General features: G+C 53.7%; 1 protein-coding gene across 1 annotated transcript in view; it reads right to left on the bottom strand.

Annotated features, from left to right (window-relative positions):
* MYH14 (myosin heavy chain 14) overlaps window positions 1-21,175 on the bottom strand; it is a 103,297-nt gene that overhangs the window by 28,674 nt on the left and 53,448 nt on the right. Inside the window, 10 exon segments of the mRNA XM_053905659.1 lie at window positions 2,157-2,328; window positions 2,991-3,114; window positions 5,177-5,314; window positions 7,761-7,967; window positions 9,078-9,209; window positions 11,470-11,578; window positions 12,884-13,044; window positions 13,168-13,237; window positions 15,405-15,526; window positions 19,403-19,590. Coding sequence (XP_053761634.1) covers window positions 2,157-2,328; window positions 2,991-3,114; window positions 5,177-5,314; window positions 7,761-7,967; window positions 9,078-9,209; window positions 11,470-11,578; window positions 12,884-13,044; window positions 13,168-13,237; window positions 15,405-15,526; window positions 19,403-19,590 — 1,423 coding nt within the window.

The following is a 21,175-nucleotide window of genomic DNA, read 5'->3' as shown; positions in this document are numbered from 1 at the left end:
TTTAATGACCACACCGAATGAGGAAACTGAGGTCCAGAGTGGGAAAATACTTGCCCAGGTCACACGGTCGGCGAGTGGCAGAGCTGACCCCAGCAGCCTGCCTCATGGCCCCCGTGAGACACGGCCTCTTGCAAAGAGAAGCCGAATGGAGGGGCAGCATGGACCGCGGGTGAAATCGCTCATGGGGCACCTGGGGGGCTCCCTCGCCAAGCATCTGACTTTGGCTCAGGTCATGATGTCATGGTTTTGTGAGTTCGAGTCCCACATGGGGTGAGCTTGAGCCCCACTTCTCTCTCCCTCTCTTCTTCTCTCTGCCCCTCATGGGATTCTTTCTTTCTCTCTCCCTCTCTCTTCCTCTCTCTCTCTCTCTCTCTCTGCCTCTAGCTCACTGGTGCCCTCTCTCTCTCCCTCTCAAAAGAAAGAAAGAAAGAAAGAAAGAAAGAAAGAAAGAAAGAAAGAAAGAAAGAAATTACACATGGAGTCATGCAGCCCAGGGTTTGTATCCCCTGCTCGGACCACCTGCCCTGGTTAAGTGACAACCTCTCTGAGCTGCAGGCTCCTGGTCCGTAAGAGGACACGACACCCCACTTCACGGAGCTGCTGGGAGGATGGCAATAAAAATAATCATAAGAGCACAAAAGGCTACATGTTGTGTGCTTCCTCTTATGTGGAACAGGCAAGTCCCATGTGAACAGGAAGCAGACTGGTACGGGGTCTGCAGGAGGGGGTCACGGGCCGGGACTGCCTGACGGGTACTGGGCTTCCTTCTGGGGGAATGAACATGTTCTGGAACAATACAGAGGTGATGGTTGCACACAGTGTGAACCCACAAACGCCGCTGGATGGTACACTTCAAAACGGTCTTCTTATGGGGGCACTGGGCTGGCTCAGTCCGAGGAGCATGTGACTCTTGATCTCGGGGTCATGAGTTTGAGCCCCACAGCGGGTGTGGAGATTGTCTAAAAATAAAACCTTTTAGGAGCGTCTGGGTGGCTCAGTCCGTTGAGCATCTGACTTCGGCTCAGGTCATGATCTCACGGTTCACGAGTTTGCGCCCCGCGTCGGGCTCTGTGCTGACAGCTCGGATCCTGGAGCCTGCTTCGGGTTCTGTGTCTCCCTCTTTCTCTGCCCTTTACCTACTCACACTCTGTCTCTCTCTCTCTCTCAAAGATGAATAAACATAACAAAAAAGTTTTTAAATAAAATCTTAAAAAAAAATAAAATGGTTACGTAAAATTACCCTCAATTAAAAAAAAAGAAAACATAACGAGAATGGGTGAATAAAATAAGGAAAAACAGTAACAGACACACTTCTTATTCTTATTTGATTCTTATTCTTATTCTTATTTGACCCCCACACTAACCTTAGAAGAAATCACTCCCATTTAAAAAAAAATTTTTTTTTGTTTTAATTTAGTGAGAGAGAGCATGCGTGGGGGAGGGACAGAGGGAGGGAGAGAGAGAGAGAATCCCAAGCAGGCTCCGAGCTGTCGCACAGAGCCCCGCACAGGGCTTGAACTCACGAGCTGTAAGATCATGACCTGAGCTGAAATCAAGAGTCTGACACAACCGACTGAGTCACCCAGGCGCCTCCTGCAATCTCACCCATTCTACCCGACGAAGAAACCGAGGCCAGGGAGGCGATGCCCCAGGAGCGAGGTCAGGCGGGCAGAAGTGGGCGGGGCCCGAGCGTGAACCCGGGGGCCAGACGACGGTGCGCGCTCTTAACCACGCACACAACCTCGCGCATCGCTGATGGTGAGACACACGCTTTTCCCCACGTTTTAACGTCTCTGACCCTGAGCTGCACCGATAACCGAGGGCTCTGCGACGGCGTGAAGCACAGCGGGTAAAAGGCATTCGCAATACCGACCACGGAATCTGGCGCACAGTAGGTGCTCCCTGATTGCGAATGCCCGTGATTCTAATAATGCGATTCCTCTCGCGGCCACAGCACTTGTCGGATCAGGGCTGATCCTGTTTCGCGCCCGGACCCGGACAAGTTACTAGACCGGCGGGGCCTCGGTCCGCCCTCTCCTTGACCAGGCGGCCTTGGGGCTCTCGCCAGGTCCAGTTTGCAGGAGGGGACACTGAGGCTCCGAGGGCGCGGGTGGAGGCTCCCCGGGGTGCCCCGCGCGTGTCCCCGCCCCCCGCACCTGGCCAGGGCGGCCTGCAGTTCCACTTCCTTTCGGCCCAGCTGGGCCCGCAGCTCCTCTGCGCGCTGCTGCTGCTCGGCCATCTGCTCCTGCAGCTCTGAGCTCTCCCCGTCCAGCCGCCGCTTCAGCTTCTCCAGCTCCTGGCGGCCCTTCTCCTCCTTCCGCAGGCGGTCTGGGGGCGGGAGTGGGGGGGTCATGCACCGGGGACGCCAGCCCCCAGCGCCCGGCGGCTCCCCGAGACCCGCGGCCCCGCCCCCGGCACTGGCCAGGGTGGGGGGAAGGCCACGGCAAGGCATCTCCCTCTGCGCCCCCCTCTTTCCAGCTTCCCAGACCCTGGGCCGGACCCCCAGGTGCCGTCCTCTCCTCCTCACCCCCAAGTGACTGCCCTGCTCCTGCTCAGTGCTTGTCTCTGCCCTGTCCTCCCCTCTCTGCCTCCGCAGCCTCCTCCTGCACCCTGTCCCTTCTGCTTCTGTGACTGAGTCCATAGCAAGGGGCAGAGAGCGCACCGTGTGTCTGAAACAGTGGGACGGTCAGAGAGAGAGGGTGACCCAAGACGCCAGGGAGAGAGCAAGAGAACGGCCCTCCAGAGTGACAGAAATAACCTAAGAGCTGGGAAGGCACCCAATCTGTCTCGAGCCATCTTTCCTGACCCCCATTTAACAGATTGGACCGCTGAGGCTCCATAGCGCAGGAGACTCACCCAACATCCACCCAGCCCCCCATAACGCAGGAGGCTCCCCCAACGTCCCCACCACCACCCCGGGCCACGGAGCGCGCACAGGCCCCCCCCCACCCGGTGCAGGCCCCCGCATCTTCCCGGGGGGCGGCGCTCACCCTCCATGTCCGCAATCGTGGCCTCGTATTTGAGTCGAAGCTTATTGAGGCTCTTGATCTTCTCCTCCTCCTCCGCCGCCTGCGACGAGAACTCGGCCAGACGCTCCTCCAGCAGCCTCCGCTCCTGAGGGACCGTGGGGAGTGTGGGGGCGGTCAGGACAGCCCCCCTCCACGCTCATCTCCACCCTTCCCTGAGCCTCCTGCTCCCAAACCCTTCCCTCCTCTCCCATCTCTCTTGGGTCCGCAGACCCGCCCACCGGTTCACACCCAGTAACCACCAGGTAGACACCATGGTTCCATGCATCCCAGGCATTCATTGACCCGCCTCCCCACTCGTGGGCACTGAGGGTCCTTCCAATTCGTTTTTGCGACTGTAAACAACACTGCGCGAACATCCTTGCAGGGCGGGCGCACTCCAGGGCCTCCTGGATCCATACCGCTCAGAGTATGGTTTGCGGGCCAGCGGCATCGGCACCGAACGGGAGCTTTTTGGAAATGCTGCATGTCAGGCTGCACCCCAGACCCACGGGATCAGAATCTGCATTTTAACAAGCTTTCCATGGGATTCCTGCACACGTTAGCATTTGAGAAGCACTTTTCAAACCGTGAGTGGTTCTGGAAACCAATGCAGTGTGTTCGCACTACCCTTAAAAAGAAAGAAATAGAGGGGCGCCTGGGTGGCTCAGTTGGTTGAGCGACCGACTTCGGCTGAGGTCATGATCTCGCTGTTTGTGTGTTCGAGCCCCGCGTCGGGCTCTGGGCTGATGGCTCGGAGTCTGGAGCCTGCTTAGGATTCTGTGTCTCACTCTCTCTCTGTCCCTCCCCTGCTCGCACTCTCTCTCTCTCTCTCAAAATTAAATAAACATTAAAAAACTTAAAAGAAGGGGCGCCTGGGTGGCGCAGTCGGTTAAGCGTCCGACTTCAGCCAGGTCACGATCTCGCGGTCTGTGAGTTCGAGCCCCGCGTCGGGCTCTGGGCTGATGGCTCGGAGCCTGGAGCCTGTTTCCGATTCTGTGTCTCCCTCTCTCTCTGCCCCTCCCCCGTTCATGGTCTGTCTCTCTCTGTCCCAAAAAAAAAAAAAAAAAAAAAAAAAGTTGAAAAAAAAAAAACTTAAAAGAAAAGAAAGAAATAGAACAGAGGAGAATAGAATAGCCATTGCACCAAAGGAACGTTCCAGAAAACCCCTGTGCGTCTTTGACCTCTCATCTCAGGCTTCATTGCGTCGAGGAAGGCTTCCCTGACTACCCCTAGAACAGTGGAGGGACCGTCATAGTCTTCTTTTCTAACAGTTTTTTTCATGTTTATTTATTTTTAAGAGAGAGAGAGAGAGAGCAAGCAGGGTAGGAATGGGCGGGGGGGGGGGGACAGAGGATCTGAAGAGGGGCTCTGCGCTGACAGCACAGAGCCCGACGTGGGGCTCGAACTCACCAACTGTGAGATCATGACCTGAGCCAAAGTCAGATGCTTAACGGATTGAGCGTAACCGCAGGCGTCCCTAACAGTTCATAACTGTGCACGATATGTGATTATATTTATTCCCTGTGGTGACTCATCTAGCATCCCTTTCCCCCATCTCCCTGTGAGGACATGAATGGTTTTCTAGTTTGTTCAATGCCATTGCCATATGCCCTGTGCCCAGCCGAGTCCTCGCTGTGACCGGTTAAAGGTGGCGGCAGATTCTTCGCCACGTCCCCACCCAGGGACAGAGTCTAATTTAAACCCAGTGAATCTGGGCTGAGCCTATGAGGGCTTTAAGTTCAGCGGTCTGCAAACCACAGTGTGCAGGTCAAACAAATCTGGCCCACCACCTATTTTTATAAATAAAGTTTTATTGGGACACAGTCACGCTTGTTGGACCATGTACGATCTGCGGCTGCTTTCACGCTACAACGGCAGAAGTGAGTGCTTGTGACAGAAACACGGAGGCCTTCAGAGGGTGAGATAGTTGCTGTCTGGCCTTTTACAGGCAGTATTTGCCAGGCCAACCCCTGATCTATAGAATTCACACACGGTAGTTGCTCAATAAATACCTGCTTGGGCAAAGGTATGAAGAGAAAGGGTCAAAGGGAGACACAGCTGAGCCTGCGAGCCGGAGACCCCTAGAGGTGGGGAAGACGGAGAGAGAGACCCACGCGCCCCCAGTGCGCCCACCGCCTTCTGCCCTTGGGGGCTCACAGGCCACTGACCTTGCTCAGCTTGGCATTCTGATCTTCTAAGAGTACCAGATCTTCCTCAAATTTCTTCAGCTTGGCCTCCGTGGTCACCTTCTCCAGCTGCAGCTTCTGCCGCGCCCCTTCCTCTGCCTCAAGGTGGTTCTCCAGCTCCTGGAGGGGGCGTGGGGAGGAGAGACCAGGACCCAGGGGTTAGGGTGTGATTGACGGCTAGAGTGGAGGGGACGGTCCCAAGCCCCTAGGGCTTGTGGCTCAGACAGGTCCACACTCTGGGCGAGGCTGGGAAGGATCAAGCCTCTACTGGTCTTCCCGTTTTCATCCGTGAGCCCTGAGCCTTCACGGAGTACCCGGTGTGCGCCAGGCACCGTTCTAGGCACCGAGGGTAGATGAGAAATCTTTGTCCTTATGGAAATCACGTTCTTCTTCTTCTTTTTTTAAGTTTATTTATTTATTTTTGAGAGAGACAGAGATGAGTGGGGGAAGAGCAGAGAGAGAGAGAGAGAGAGAGAGAGAATCTCAAGCAGGCTTCAAGCTGCCAGGGCAGAGCCTGATGCGGGGCTCGAACTCGCGAACCGCAAGGTCATGACTGGAGCAGAAACCGAGAGTCAGACGCTTAACTGACTGAGCCACCCAGGTGCCCCTGGAAATCACGTTCTTGTGTGTGCATGAAGACTATAAACCAGAAACATAATGAACACATCCTAGAGATGGGCACTGTCCCCTGTGGCACCGCCCAGGCACATGTGGCAACGTGTGGTATGAGACCGGAAATTAAGGTTGTGGGACAGCATGGATGGATGTCAAGGGCATTACGCCAAGTAACGTAAGTCAGAGAGAGAAAGACCACCATACGATCTCATTCGTATGTGGATCTAAAAAACAAGAACAAAAACTGAGCTCACGGGTACACAGAACAGGTGGGTGGTTGCTGAGGGCGGAGTCTGGGGGAGGAAGAGCCAACGAAGGGGGTCAAAAGGTACGAACTTCTAGTTATAAAGTAAATAAGTTCTAGGGATGTAACACACAGCGTGACTGTAGTTCATGGTACTGTATTGTGTACTTGAGACTTGCTAAAATAGTAGATCTTTTTTTTTTTAATGTTTGTTTATTTTTGACAGACAGCATGAGTGCCAGAGAGAGAGGGGGACAGAGGATCCGAAGGGGGCTCTGCACGGTCAGCCCAGAGCCTGACGTGGGGCTCGAACTCAAACCGTGAGATCGTGACCTGAGCGGAAGTCGGATGCTTAACTGACTGAGCCGCCCAGGTGCCCCTAACATACTAGATCTTAAAAGTTTTCACAACAGAGGGGCACCTAGGGGTGGCTCAATCAGTTAAGCGTCTGACTTCCACTCAGGCCACGATCTCACAGCGCGTGAGTTCGAGCCCCGTGTCAGGTTCCGTGCTGACAGCTCAGAGCCTGGGGCCTGCTTCAGGTTCTGTGTCTCTGCCCCTCCCCCACTCACACTCCATCTCTCTCTCCTTCAAAACAAAATAAAAATTTTTTTAAAAAGTTCTCACACTGGAAAAAAAAATTTTTTGTTACTATGTAAGGTGCCGGACATTAACTAGATGGCGATCGCTTTGCAACATACGTGAATACTGACTCAGCATGTCCTACACCTGAAGCTAATATTACGCTGTATGTCCGTGAAACCTCCACTTTTTATAAAAGGGTTCAGTATTACGGGCCGCCTCGCTATCTGGTCTTGGAAGGACCCGTAATGGTCTGACCACACGTCTTCCGCCCACCCACCCTCCCCTGGCCCCATAACCCTCCGTATCACGGGGACCGGGCACAGCGCTGGCTTGTGCCCTCTTGGAGGACTAATTATTCAAACAAACCAATCACATCCCCCTGCAGGAACCAGGGGTCACCTCCACCTCTCGTTATGACACAGCCTGCCTCCCACGGCCGTGGCCTATTCATTCTATGCCTGAGTCCAACTCCTCTGTGGCTCTCTGAGGGTGCGGTGTCTGCCTCCCGCAGGCTGTATTTAATAAACCGCTGTCTTATCTGTCCCGAGTCTCCCGAAATGTGGTCAGTATGACTGGGGAACTGCCTTTACCAGCTTATTTAAATGTTATTTCGTTTAAATTTAAAAGCAGACACTCGGTGAATCACTGGGAAAAAATTTTAAGTATGGAATAACTCGGGTACCTAAATCTACCTTTTCAAACAAAGAAGTCATAAAACATAAACGCAGGTGAAGTTTCACTGCCAGTGAAAACTTAGCATCTGAATCCAAAGGTACCGTAAGTGTAAAACACACACTGGGTTTTGAAGGGGAACAATGACAGGGCAGCCAGCCCGGGAATGCAGCAGCCTAGAGACAAACGGAGCCAGGAGAGGGACAGAGAAAGAGTTCAAAGGCTAGCAGCTGGATCCAGCCATGCCTGAAGCTTATGCATTCTGGAGTCTCCCATTATTGGAACCAAAAAAAGAGAGAGAGAATTTTTTTTTTTTTTTGCTTAAGCCACTTTGAGTCGACTTTTCTGCAAATTCATGGCCCAAAGAGACAGGGGTTTGCACAAGCCAAGGTTGCCAGGGTAGACAGACGGGCACGGGGAGGGGCGACCCGTGGGCACGCAGAGGCCGACCTGTATGTGCTGCTGCAGTCTCTTCTTCTCGGTTTGCAGCTGGCGGCTGCACTCCTCCTCCTCGCCCACGCGGGCCTCCAGCTCCGACACCACCAGCTCCAGCTCCTGCTTGCGGGCTGCCAGCCGCCCGCGCGTCTCCTCGGCCTCGGCACACAGCTCTGCCTCTGCCCGCAGTTGCTCTGCTAGGCGGGCGCGTTCCTCTTCCAGCTGCGGGCAGGGTGGGAGGTCAGCGCTCAGCAGGCACTGCTCCCAGGACAGTCCCCGGGGAGCACCGGGTCCCTCCTGCCTCCTGATTCGCTTTGCTCTTTTTTTTTTAAGTTTATTTATTTTGAGAGAGAGAGACAGAGAGAGAGAGAGAGAGAGAGAGAGAGCACGAGCAGGGGAGGGGCAGAGTGAGAGGGAGAGAGAGGATCCCAAGGAAGCTCTACGCTGACAACGCAGAGCCCAGTGTGGGGCTCAAACCTCACAAACCGTGAGATCATGACCGGAGCCGAAACCAAGAGTCAGAGGCTTAATCAACTGAGCCACCCAGGCACCCCTGCTTTGCTCTTTGATGCCTGGAGGGCCTTCCTCCAGGTCCCCATCTGGGGATGACCTCCATCCCCCCCGGGGTCACCAGGTCAGACCCCCGGGGGCTGCCCTCTCCTTCACCTCCTCACAGCCCATCCGCCCCCAGCCCTGTACCCACTGTCCCAGGACTCTCTCTGCCCTGCCCCCCTCCTCTCTGGCCCCGCGGCCCCACAAGCTTAGGCCTTACTTATCCTCTCCCAGTGGACTCTCTCCCCAGGCTCCTCCCCAGCCTCCCTGCCTCCAGTCTCTCCCTCTCCAGTCCACCCTCCAAAGAGGCCCAGAGAGGCCTTTCTACCATCTCACATTTCATTTAACACTCCTACGCCTAGAAATTGAACCAAAGGAAATAATTCAGCAAAAGCAAACAGAAAAACACTCAAGAAGGGGTTCACTTCACCATCACTTAGAAGCCACCAGAAAAGCTGGAAACCATGAAAAGTTGGCCGCCTGCACACCCTAGCCCTGCCCCAAGGCCGACCCCTGCCCTGCCCCGACGCTGGAGCCAGGCCCCCTGAGCATCCGGGTTCCGCAGGAGCCAGTTCCCCCACCCCATACCCCGGCTGCACCCCAGGGCCCTGCCTCCTGCACATCACAGCCCAACAGCACCCCCACGGATTCCATTCAGCTCTGCCCCCACCCTCACCCCACAGCCCTCCGCGGCTCAGCTGGGAGCCCCGCCCCCAGGCCCTGGCTCCACCCTCGGCCCCGCCCCCAGGCCCTGGCTCCACCCGCGGCCCCGCCCCTTACCTGTGCCAGGCGGCCCTGGAGCTCGCCCACCTCGCGGGCGCTCTGTTGCTGCAGCTCCTGCACCTTCTGGAGCTCCTGGGCCCGCGCCTGCAGCACCTCATCCTGCCGCGTCACCTGCAGCAGCGGCTTCACCTGGGGGGAGGGGAGGGGAATGGCTGCTCCACTCGGCCCCGAACCGAGCAAGCAGGGCCCGCTTCCGGGTTCCAGTGGCGGCTCTGCCACCCGCCAGCTGTGTGGCCTCAGGCAGGCACAACAGTGTCCTCTGCCATCGGGGATGATAAGACCCCCTGCCTCACAGGGTCTTTGCAACGGGTGTATGAGCTAACACTTGTGAAGCGCCTAGAACAGTCAGGGCCCCCCTCCCCCCCAGGCAAGCAGCGCTACACGGGTCCCCTTCTCTGCTGAACCAACCCTGGGGTACAAGAGACATCGGGGGCTGCTGGTCTGTAGCGCAACGTTTCCCAAAGTGTGTTCCGAGTCCCAGGTCCAGGGTGAGAGACGCGCTTGACACTGTGTGATCCGGGGGGGCAGGACAGGTGCCACCCACACATGAACGACTAAAATGACAGGTTCGCAGAACCGCCCTCCTCCTTGTTAGTGGGAGCCACTCTGATCATTTCTTTTTTTTATTATTAAGTTTATTTATTTATTCTGAGAGAGAGAGAGAGAGAGAGAGAGAGAGCACAAGTGGAGGAGGGACAGAGAGGGAGGGAGAGTCCCAAGCAGGCTCCGCAGTGACAGTGTATAGCCCAATGCTGGCCTCAAACTCACGAACTGCGAGATCATGGCCTGAGCCAAGATCAAGAGTCGGCCTCTTAAGGGGCAGAGCCACCCAGGCGCCCCCACTCTGATCATTTCTGTCCCACTGCTTTGTATCTGGTTCTTCTCCACTCTACCTGGTTCTTTAGTGTATCATATTCTTTTCTGTCCTAACCCATGGCATTTATCACGGCTGTAATTTTATACTCATAATTTTTAAAAATCATTTTCTTTTTTTAATGCTTACTCATTTTTAAAATTTTAAAATGTTTATTCATTTTTTGAGGGAGAGCGAGAGACAGAGAGAGAGCAGGGGAGGGGCAGAGAGAGAGAGAGGGAGACACAGAATCCGAAGCGGGCTCCAGGCTCTGAGCCGTCAGCACAGAGCCCAACATGGGGCTCGAACCCATGAGCTGTGAGATCATGACCTGGAGCCAAAGTCAGACGTTTAACCAACCGAGCCACCCAGGCACCCCTATTTATTTATTTTTGAGAGAGAGAGAGAGAGAGAGCACAAGCAGGGGAGGGGCACAGAGAAAGGGAGAGGGAGGGAGGGAGGGATGAGAGAGAGAGAGAGAGAGAGAGAGAGAGAGAGAGAGAGAATCCCAAGCAGGCTGATGTGTAGTGGGGAGTTCTGGGGTGGTCACATGACTCTAGCCATCCAAGGGCGAGTCAAACTCTGGAGATCTGTGGTGAGAAAGGACCACGGTGGCCTAGCTGGTTGGGGGACAAGTCTCAATCTGCTGGTGGCCCCCACGTGGAAAAGTCTGCAGGAGATCATCACGGAGGAAAAGCCAACTGGGAGGCACAGGATGTCACATACCTGACATCTTTATTCGGGCCCTTGTGCAATAAAGGGTTGGCTCAGCAGGCCTGGGTTGTCCAAACCCTGCACAAGAGTTTGAAAGGACTGGCCCCTGCCTGGCTCCTGGAAGATAATCTCCAAGCTCTTGGAATATTCTGACTGATAAGAGTGACTTTGTTACCTGGGGGTCTTGGGCCACATGGTATGAACTTGACCTCTGGAGGGGCTGGAGACTGGGTAACTAAGGTCAACCACACGGAGGGTCAGCCATGCCTATGAGACTCACCCCCCCAATCTCAACCCCGGACACTGAGGCTCGGGAGAGCTTTCCTGGTCGGCAACAGCCCATATGTGTGTCACACGTTGTTTCTGGAAGAATTAAGCAGTGTCCACAGAGGACAACTGGAAGCTTGTGCCTGGTCTCTCCTGAGCTCTGTTCTGTGCACCTTTTCCCTTTGCTGACTTTAATCTCTTTCCTTTCACAGTAATAAACCGGAACCACGTGTGTGATAAATAGCTTCTCTAAGTCCTGTGAGTCCTTCCAGTGAATCACTGATTCTGGGGCGGGGGAGCCTTCGGGACCCCCCAACTCAGCCCTGGATCCTGAAGCTGTCCTGAATCTTTTATCTCTGCTGGTTTGAGTCAGATTTTTTTATTTTTGGTCACCTGCCACCCAAAGAATCCTGGCTAACAAAGGTTGGGCCGATGGATCCCATTTTACAGATACAGAAAGCCGAGGCCCAAACATAGAAGGCCACTTGGCCAAGCAGGCTTGGCCCCACGGTCCCGTCTCCTTGCTGCTCAGGCCACTTCCCCAGGTGCCCTCACCTTGATGAAGAGCCGCCACCACTGCCAGTGTCTCAGCTTGAGGTAAGCCGCGCAGTTCCGCTGCATGACCCTCAGGGCACTCTGCTGCTGCTGCCGCTTCTGGAAGGCTCTGGGTGGGGAGACGGCCAAGTGGGAGAGTGAAAGCTCGGCCCCTCCAGGCCCGTCCCCTTAGCAAGAGAGCAAAGCTCCCTTCAATTAGTCAACCATTATTTATTATTTTTTTTAATTTACTTTGAGACAGAGACAGCATAAAAAAATAAATGTTTTAAAATTTATTTTGAGGGAGGGGCAGACAGAGGGAGGGAGAGAATCCCGAGCGGGCTCCACGCTGCCAGCGCAGAGCCTGGTGCGGGGCTTGAACTCACGAAGCCGCGAGATCATAACCTGAGCCGAAATCAAAAGTCGGATGCGTAACCGACTGAGCCACCCTGGCGTCCCCATTAGTCAACCATTATTAAGTGCCTACTGTATGCAAGCACCGTTCTCTCATTGGCAGATCTATGTACAGTTTGTCGGTCCTTCTGCCCTTGACTCTCTCTGCTGTCCCCGCCTCTCCGTCTGCACAGACAGGCCTCCTCTTCCCCCACCTGGACCCTTCCCCCAACCTCCCAGCCTCCAATCTCTTGCCTCCAGCCCATCCCCAACATGCCTCCCGAGGGATCTTTCGACACCCAGAGCTTACCCATCCCTTCTCTCTTCCTAGCCCTCCCATGGCTCCCCAGCATCCCTGGACAAGGCCCCCGCCCCACAGCCTGGCGTCTGGGGAGTCCCTTATTGTCTGATCCTCCCTCTGGGCGGTTTCAAGGGGGAAGGAGACTCCTGCAAACTTTTTGCGCTCCTGAAACACATCACGCTCTCATGTCACTGGGTCTCTGCACAAGCTGTCGCTCCTGCCTGGAGCACCTTTCCCGTCCTCATTCACCTGCCTGGTCATCCAGGGTGACCCGGAGCCATCCTGGCATACAGCTGGGTCTGCACACGGCACTTGTATGACCCCCGTCGAAGCGCATCCCACTCCAGACTGTGACGCTCTGTGCCCTGGTACGTCTCCCCCGCTCCAGACTGGGGTCCCCCGAGGCACTGGCCGGTAGGGGTGACCGCCGTGACCCGGTTCGCCCGGGGCTTTCTTTGTTTTTGCACTGAAAATCACGCATCCTGGGGAACCTCCAGTCTCGGGCAAAGCAGGCTGGTCGGTCACCCTATGGCCAAGCCTAGATCTTCTCCGTGTCCCGAGCACCACTCTGCACTGGACCTGGCCTGTCGGGGCCCTCAGGGACTGCAGAACCGAAAAGCCCAGGTATCTGGTGACTCTATCCCTCTTTGTTTCTCAGCCCTTCTGCCCTGTTGGAGGCCCCGACACCTGGAGCCATCTGGTCAACCCCTCCCTGCCCCGGGAGATGGCGTGGTGCCCTACCTGCGAGCTAGGTAACCCCGGGCAGCTGCCTGGAAGGACACGATGATGTCTGTGACCTTCAGGTCCCGTTCCTCTTCCAGCTGGGCCAGGACCCCTGCCCGGAAGAAGATCTTGCTCTGTCCCACACGGTAGAGGTTGGGGTCCAGTTCTAGGGCCTGGATCTGTGAAGGGTGACGAAGAGGAGGGGCGATGGGGGGAGGTCCCGGACCCCCTCTTCCACCACCTGGGACCACCGCACGTGCACACATCCACACCTGCACCCCCAGGCAACGCGCCTCACTCACCATCTTCTCGCAGGCCTGTTTCCCATCCATAAAGCCCTTGGGGATGGCATTGGGCGTCAGGATCTCGTACCTGTGGGGGGCGGGGGGGGCGTTACAGCCAGGTGTCAATGAACTCCCGACAGCGATAACAACAGGGACAGTAAGAAAAGCCAACATTACGTTTACGGAGCAGCACCCACGGGGCGGAGGCGTTACCACCGACAGCACTGGCAGTAAGAGCGCCACCTGGTGGACACCCGCCACGTGCTGATCGGGAGGGTTTCACCGCCCAACCAGCGGATCTCCCCGGGCGACTGCGAATAACAAACAGCTTGCTGCTTTGGAATATGTGTTGTTTGTCAGGCCCTGAGCTAAGTGCCCTACTGCACGGTCTTCCCAACTGCTAAGTGGGAACTTAGCAACTGAGAATAAAGCAGGATACGTTTCATAAACACATTCATGTCTGTCTTCAGAGCCCTTCCCCTGCTGTGCCCTTCCCTGGATCTCAATATTTCGTTAAAAAAAAAAAAAATACACATTATATATACAATATGTATACACATAAACGTATATCATGGACATAATGTATGTTATATATATATATATATATATATATATATATATATATATATATTTTTTTTTTTTTTTTTAAGTTTGTTTATTTTTTGAGAGAGAGAAAGCAGGGGAGGGGCAGAAAGACAGGGAGAGAGAGAATCCCAAGCAGGCTCCGCGCTGCGGAGCCCAACGGGGAGCTCGATCTCACGGACGGTGAGGTCGTGACCTGAACCGAAACCAAGGGTCAGATGCTTAACCTGCTGAGCCACGCAGGCACCCTGAGGAACGAGGGTTTTTCACTGTATTTAAGTGGAATTTAAATTTGAAAACTGAAGCAGCGTAGGGGCGCTCGGGGGGGGCTCAGTTGGTTGTCCACCTCTTGGTTTTGGCTCAGATCACGATCTCACGGTTCGTGAGCTCTAGACCCGGCTGGGCGCTGACGCTGCGGAAGCTGCTTGGGATTCTGTCTCTTCCTCTCTCTGGCCTTCGCCTGCTTGCACGCACTCTCTCTCTCAAAACAAATTATGGAAATTAAAAAAAAAAAAAAAGCTGAAGCGGCGTAAAATATTTTTCTGTTAAACGCAACTTCACTGTTTTGCTAGGACTACATTTCAGAGCATCCGAACTTAAGGCACACTCCGGCTTTCGCAGACTTGGTAGAAAAAAAAAGAATGCACAGTATTTCACTACCACGTTTTTATATTGATTCATGTTAAAATTATCTAGTACCTTAGATGTAACCGGACTAAATAAAATATCTTGGTAACATTAATTTCACCTGTTTCTTTTTACTATTAGAAATATCGCTACTGGGGGCACCTGGGTGGCGCAGTCGGTTAAGCGTCCGACTTCAGCCGGGTCACGATCTCACGGTCCGTGAGTTCGAGCCCCGCGTCGGGCTCTGTGCTGACAGCTCGGAGCCTGGAGCCTGTTTCCGATTCTGTGTCTCCCTCTCTCTCTGCCCCTCCCCTGTTCATGCTCTGTCTCTCTCTGTCCCAAAAATAAAATAAAAAAACGTTGAAAAAAAAAATTAAAAAAAAAAAAAAAAAGAAATATCGCTACTGGATAATTTTAAATTGTAGAGAAGCCTCACATTCTGCTCTTTGTAATGGTGCTGCTGTATACAGCTTGTGTGAAGTGTAATTTATGTTACAATATTTACTGTATTCTTTTTTTTTTTAGAGAGAGAGTGAGCTGGGGAGAGGGGTAGACAAGGGGCGGGGGAGGGAGGGAGGCAGAGAGAATCTGAGGCGGGCTCCGCACTGTCAGCACAGAGCCTCCCTCAGGGCTGGATGTCACCAGCCCTGAGATCATGACCTGAGGGGAAACCAAGAAGAATCTGACGCATAACGGACTGGGCCACCCAGGCGCCCCTGGATTACTGGCTTCTTACACGCCAATATTTTCTGTTCTGTCCCATTCTATTACATTTGTAAAGAAATGCAGATTGCCCCGCGCCGAGGGCAACATGGCAACGTATCATAAGGATTGCAACTTAACATAAGGCTCTATGCTTTTAGGGAAGGCACTGGTGGGAGGGGGGTACTGCTCTCCCATTCCACGGAGGAGAAAGCTGAGAACAGGAACCAGAGGAACTTGCCCGGAGTCCCCAGGCTCAAAAGTAGCCGGTAGGGGGGGTGTGGGTGCAGACACGGTGGCCTCCAGACCCGAACCCCACCCCACCGCCACCCCATCGCACTCACCGCTGCCGGAACTCCTGGAAGAGGATGCGGTTCGGGAAGCCCTGGCGGCAGATGCGGATGCCCTCCAGGACCCCATTGCAGCGCAGCTGGTCCAGCACCAGCCGAGGCTCCAGCTTCCCGGCCTGCGGAGAGCGGACACGGACACGCGGCGTCGGCGGCGGCCACACGGGGGGCGCCACTCGCGGGTCCGCAGCCGTCAGGGGACACGGGGGGGGGGGGGGGGGGGGGGCACGACGCCGGCTCGGAAACGGTTGGCGATTTCATATGGTTCAACCTAGAATGTACTGAGCACCTACGCGTGCCGGTTTAGAAATACCTGCCTGGGGGGGTGGGGGGGGTCTCGACCAGCGGGAGAGGCCGACGATAAATGAGGTCAGGAAATCAATCCCTACTCAGCATGGGGGAAAAATAAAACGTTAAGTGCTAAGGAGAAAAGAGCAGCGCGGAGGGCGGGCGGGGAGTGGTGAATTTGCCCGGAGCATAGTCGGGGACGGCCTCCCCGGGAAGGCGAGGAGTTGAATAAAACCCATACATCAGGGGCGCAGTCGGTTGAGCATCCCGCACTTTGATTTCCACTCATGATCTCATGGTTCCTGGGATCCAACCCCACCTGGGCTCTGAGACGACAGGGCAGCCCCTGCCTGGGATTCTCTCTCCCAATCTCAACCTCTCTCTCAATCTCTCTCTCAATCTCTCTCTCTCTCTCTCTCTCCATGCCCCTCCCCCTCAAAATAAATAAACATTAAAAAAAACCTTACATCATTATTTGGGGGTAGCTAACTTTCGTTGCTTTGTCTTTCCTTTTTTTTAATTGCTTCTAGAAAATCTAAACCATTTGAAAATTCGACCTCTACATTCTATTTTTATTTTTTATTTCTTTGTTTTCGAGAGAGAGCGCAAGTGAGCAGGGGAGAGGGGCAGAGGGAGACAGAGAGAGAATCCCAAGCGGGCTTCACACTCAGCATGGAGCCGGACGTGGGGCTTGATCCCACAACCGCAGGATCATTCTTGTTGAAAGCAAGGGTCAGACGCTCAACCGACTGAGCCCCCCGGGGAACCCCCAAACTCTACATTCTAAAAGAGAACTCTTGCCTTGCTTTGCCCAGGCCCCCAGAGCGAGCCACAGAGTTCCCAGTTTCTTATAGAACCTTCTAGATCAGCTGTTCTCAACTCTGGCTATACGCTGGCACTCTGGGAAGCTTACCAAAAAAATCGCCAAAAAAAATTAAAAAAACGAATGTCCTGGCTACAGCACAGGGTAGAATCTGGATCTCTTGGGGGGCGGGGGGTGTTATGAATTAAACCATAAGAATCGTCATTCTGGATCTTTTTCTAGGGCCATCTAAGCAGCCTATATATCTAATATTTGTGCATCCGTCAAACATTTATTGAATATCCACTGTGCGCCAAGCACTGCTCTAGGCACTGGGGACTCAACAGTGAAAAAGGAGGTAAAAGCCTCTGCCCTCAGACTGCTTAAGTTCTGGAAAAAGGCAGTTTCTATTTATTACTACGTGTCCCCTATTCCTTGGCAATAGGCTGCACTCCCGTGGGAGACAGCTCTGTCTCCTCTGCTGCTCTCGGTCCGTGACTGGCTAGGGCTAGCCCACCCTGGCTCCATGCACGGTCATGTGACCCAGGGCTGATCAATCACAGTGAGCGGCTCAGGAGTGAGCGCAAGACCCGTCTTGGACCCATGAGGCCACGGGACAAGAGACCCTCTTTCTCCTCCAGGGTTGCTGAACTAGGAGAACGAAAGTTTGGAGCTACTGGGGGCTGCCTTGCCGTCCCGAGGGGAGTAAGAGAAGGAAAGAAAGAGAATGAGATTGCTTCAGAGTGAAGACCACGCAGAGCCAAGCAAGGGATAAATCCCTGACATCACAGTTGGAGCACCTAGATCCAGCTGTCACTGAACCCAACCTTGGGGTTTCAATTAGGTAGTTTATACATCCTCATGTGTGCTTAAGCCATCTTAGTTGACTATCTCACAATCAAAACAGCCCCAAGGAAATAGCTGGAAAGACCCGGAAGTTGAAAATGATACAGTGGACGGTCTCACATTAATACTTTGTTCTCTTCGTGCCTCCCCCCAGCCCTTCCTTTGACAAACTATTTGGCAGGCTGGGGGGGGGGGGGGCGGGGGGAGGTGGATTACATTAAAAGGGACCGAGCAAACACGTAAATATACAGTATGTTGTAGGAACCCAATTTCTCACTGTCACACACACACACACACACACACACACACACACACACAGGTACAAATTTGCATGAGGAAAAAGAGACCCTGAACTCTGTGATGTTGAACAAGAACATGACATACTGGTGTGAACTCAGTTCCATATGTAAGGATGCTTATATAAGGAAATATAGATGTAAATGTTTATATCCAGGGGTGCCTGGTGGGCTCAGTTGGCAGAACGTGCAACTGTTGATCTGGGCGTCATGAGTTCGAGCCCCATGTTGGGGGCAGAGTTTACTGAAAAAAATGTGCGTATATCGGGGCGCCTGGGTGACTCGGTCGGTTGTGTCCGACTTGCGTGCTGACAGCTCAGAGCCTGGATTCTGTGTCTCCCTTCTCTATCTCTCTCTCAAGAATAAACATGAAGGGGCACGTGGGTGGCTCAGTCCGTTAAGCGTCCGACTTCAGCTCAGGTCCTGATCTCTCGGTCCGTAGTTCGAGCCCCGCGTCGGGCTCTGGGCTAACAGCTCGGAGCCTGGAGCCTGCTTCGGATTCTGTGTCTCCCTCTCTCTCTGCCCCTCCCCTGCTCTCTCTGTCTCAGAAAATAAACACTTAAAAGTTTTTTTATGTGTGTATATATATACAGAGTCATCGTAGACTCTAAGCACCATTCACTAAAAAGAACCAGGTCCCCTCGGAGAAATGGGTGACTCTATGTACTATGTATTTCACCAAATATAAGCCACCTTTAATTGCCAATTGGTGTTATACCACCAAGAAAGAAAAACTCCTATCAATTAACCTCTGCCAGGCTACTGATTGTAAACCACATCCCCAATTTCAGAGATGCTAAAGTGTGAGAAATAAATGTGTCTTAGATTCGATAAAATAACAGTATTTGCAGACAGGAGATACACACACACACACACACACACACACACACACACACACACCCAGTAACTACAGTTCCTAGTTTCTGAGGACGGAACCTCATTTGTGTTCTTTTTTTTTTTTTTAAGTTTACTTATTTATTTTGATAGAGAGAGAGAGAGTGAGAGCAGGACAGGGGTAGAGAGAGAGGGAGAGAGAGAATCCCAAGCAGCCTCTGCCCTGTCAGTGTAGAGCCGGATGCGGGGCCTGAACTCACGAACCACAAGATCCTGACCTGAGCCGAAGCTGGATGCTTAACCAACTGAGCCACCGAGGCACCCCTCATTTTGTGTTCTCGTTTTCCACTCATGTTGACCCCTCCCTGCAGGGCCCCTTCCCTGATTTTCCTAACAAGAAAACCTTTGGGTGGCCTACGAAGCCAGGCATGGTCTCCCCACACCTCCGTGATGCCCCCAGCCCCAACAGCCTGCTTTCCATCCCTTGTACCTTTCATGCCTCAACCTCCCACCAGGCTTTTGCACAAGCTCATCCCATCTCAGTCACCACCTCCTCCAGGGAGGCTTCCCTGACTTCACCTTAGGTGATACTTACTTCCCCTACAAATTCAACTGGCCATTTATCGTGAGTGGTCAGTCGAGTGTCTGGGCTCCCCATTAGATTGTGAGAATAGGGGTTGGCTGCGCTTTTCTCTCTCCAGTATCCCCAGTACCCTGCACTTAGTAGGTGCTCAATAAAATTTAAGTCCCACTGAAGAATGAATTTTCCTAACAGAGCACTGAGCCTGGGAGGGAAAGGAATTTGCTCAAGGTCACACAGCCAGTCGGAGGCGAGCCTGGGACCAGACGTGGCTCCAACCGGGTTCAGTGGCCTCGCCTTTACCCAATGCCAGCGCTGCCCCCGCCCCGTCCCCAGGCCGGTCACTCACCCTCTTCTCATGGTTGGGGATGATACAGCGGACGAAGCTGGGGTTGGTGTTGCTGAGTGTGGCCATGAGGCGGCTCAGGGACTCCTTGTAGAGCTGTCCCACTGTTCGGAACATGCCCCGGCGGGGGCGGCCGCCGGGTGGGCCATCCCCAAGGCTGCTCACCTGCTCCAGCCCCACGATGCCCTCCACTACGGGGAGAGGAAACAGATGTAGAGAAAGAAGCGGGTCAGGGGTCAGTTTTAGGTGCACTGTTTTAAGTCCAAGTTCAAGGGTCTTGTCATTTATAGGACCTGGCACTTTACATATGAAACACCGGTAAGGTAGGTATTTGCAGCCCCGTTGGACTGAGGTGTAAACTCAGAAAGGTGGAAGTCTGTGCCTAAGGTCACACAGCTGAGAAAGCGCAGATCTAGGATTCGAACCCAGGCAGCGAGAGTCCACTGGAAACCTGGCCTCTGACCGCTCTTCTTCTCGAGGAACGATCTCCACTGTTCCTTATCAAAAAGTGGTCATGACAACGGCATATGCTAACTTGGCACGTCCTTTCTATCAGGCCCCACTTGAAGCGCTTTATATACACCTTCTCGTTTATAAGCCTGTAAGAATCGTTCCCATTTTACAGGCGAGGAAACCGAGGCACAGAGAGGGAAACAGCACACTCAGTATGGCTGCAGTTTTAGGAACTTAACACGATGTCCCACTGAGGACATAATAAAGCCCAGCTTTTCTGTGCGATATTTAAAAGCACACAGACTGCCTCCGCGTGAACCATTTTTCCAAAAAGGCCTGATTTCATGGTGACGCTTCTCTCTTTTGTCCTTTGGTGGCGTCACTTCAGCTAGTGAGAAATCCCCCTCCTTCATCTCGAATTCTGTGGGGTTTTTTAATGTTTATTTTTATTTTTATTTTTGAGAGAGAGAGAGAGAGAGTGAGTGGGGCATGGACAGAGAGAGAGGGAGACCCAGAATCCGAAGCAGGCGCCAGGCTCCAAGCTGCCAGCACAGAGCCCAACGCGGGGCCTGAACCCCGCGAGATTTGGCCTGAGCCAAAGTCGGATGCTTAGCCGACTGAGTCACCCATGTGCCCCTCGAATTCTGTTTGAAGTCACGCCTCCTTTCTCAGGGACCTGCGGCGGGGGCAGACTCTGATGCCCTGCAGTCCTCAGTAATGAGGGTCATCAGGGGTCAACCAGATAATCTTCGCTTAGGGCAGGGCTTGGTGCACAAGTCGGGGCTCACCTATGGCCTTTTCCTCCCCAGGTTCAACGTTCCCTCTCACCGCCATGCTCCCAGCTGTTATCAAAATGGTAATTAAGTTCTTACAGCACAGATAAGAGCAGAGGCCCTGGGATGTCTTGGGTTCAAATCCCAGCTCTGTCCTTTACTGTCTGTGTGACCTCAGGCAGGTGTCTTAACCTCTCTGTGCTTTCTCATCTGTATGATGGGGATAATAGCACTAGCACCTGCCTCGTTGGGTTGTTCGGAGGATCCTTTTTTTTTTTTAAGTTTATTTATTAACTTTCAGAGAGACAGACAGTGTGAGTGGGGGAGGAGGGAGAGAGGGGGGGGGGGGAATCCCAAGCAGGGTCCACACTGTCAGCACGGAGCCCGGCATGGAGCTTGAATTCACGAAACCGTGAGACCATGACCTGAGCCGAAATCAAGAGTAGGACGCTTAACCTACTGAGCCACCCAGGCGCCCCTGTTCAGAGGGTTCTAGGCGTTAGTAACTGTAAACAGGCTCTGCACAGCACACGGCATGTAGTACATGCTC

The sequence above is a fragment of the Panthera pardus genome, unplaced genomic scaffold, assembly GCF_024362965.1.
Source record: "Panthera pardus isolate Hobbes unplaced genomic scaffold, ASM2436296v1 HiC_scaffold_18, whole genome shotgun sequence".
Lineage (NCBI taxonomy): Eukaryota > Metazoa > Chordata > Mammalia > Carnivora > Felidae > Panthera > Panthera pardus.
Note: the sequence above shows the minus strand (reverse complement) of the source record. Positions and strands in the feature narration are given on the sequence as shown.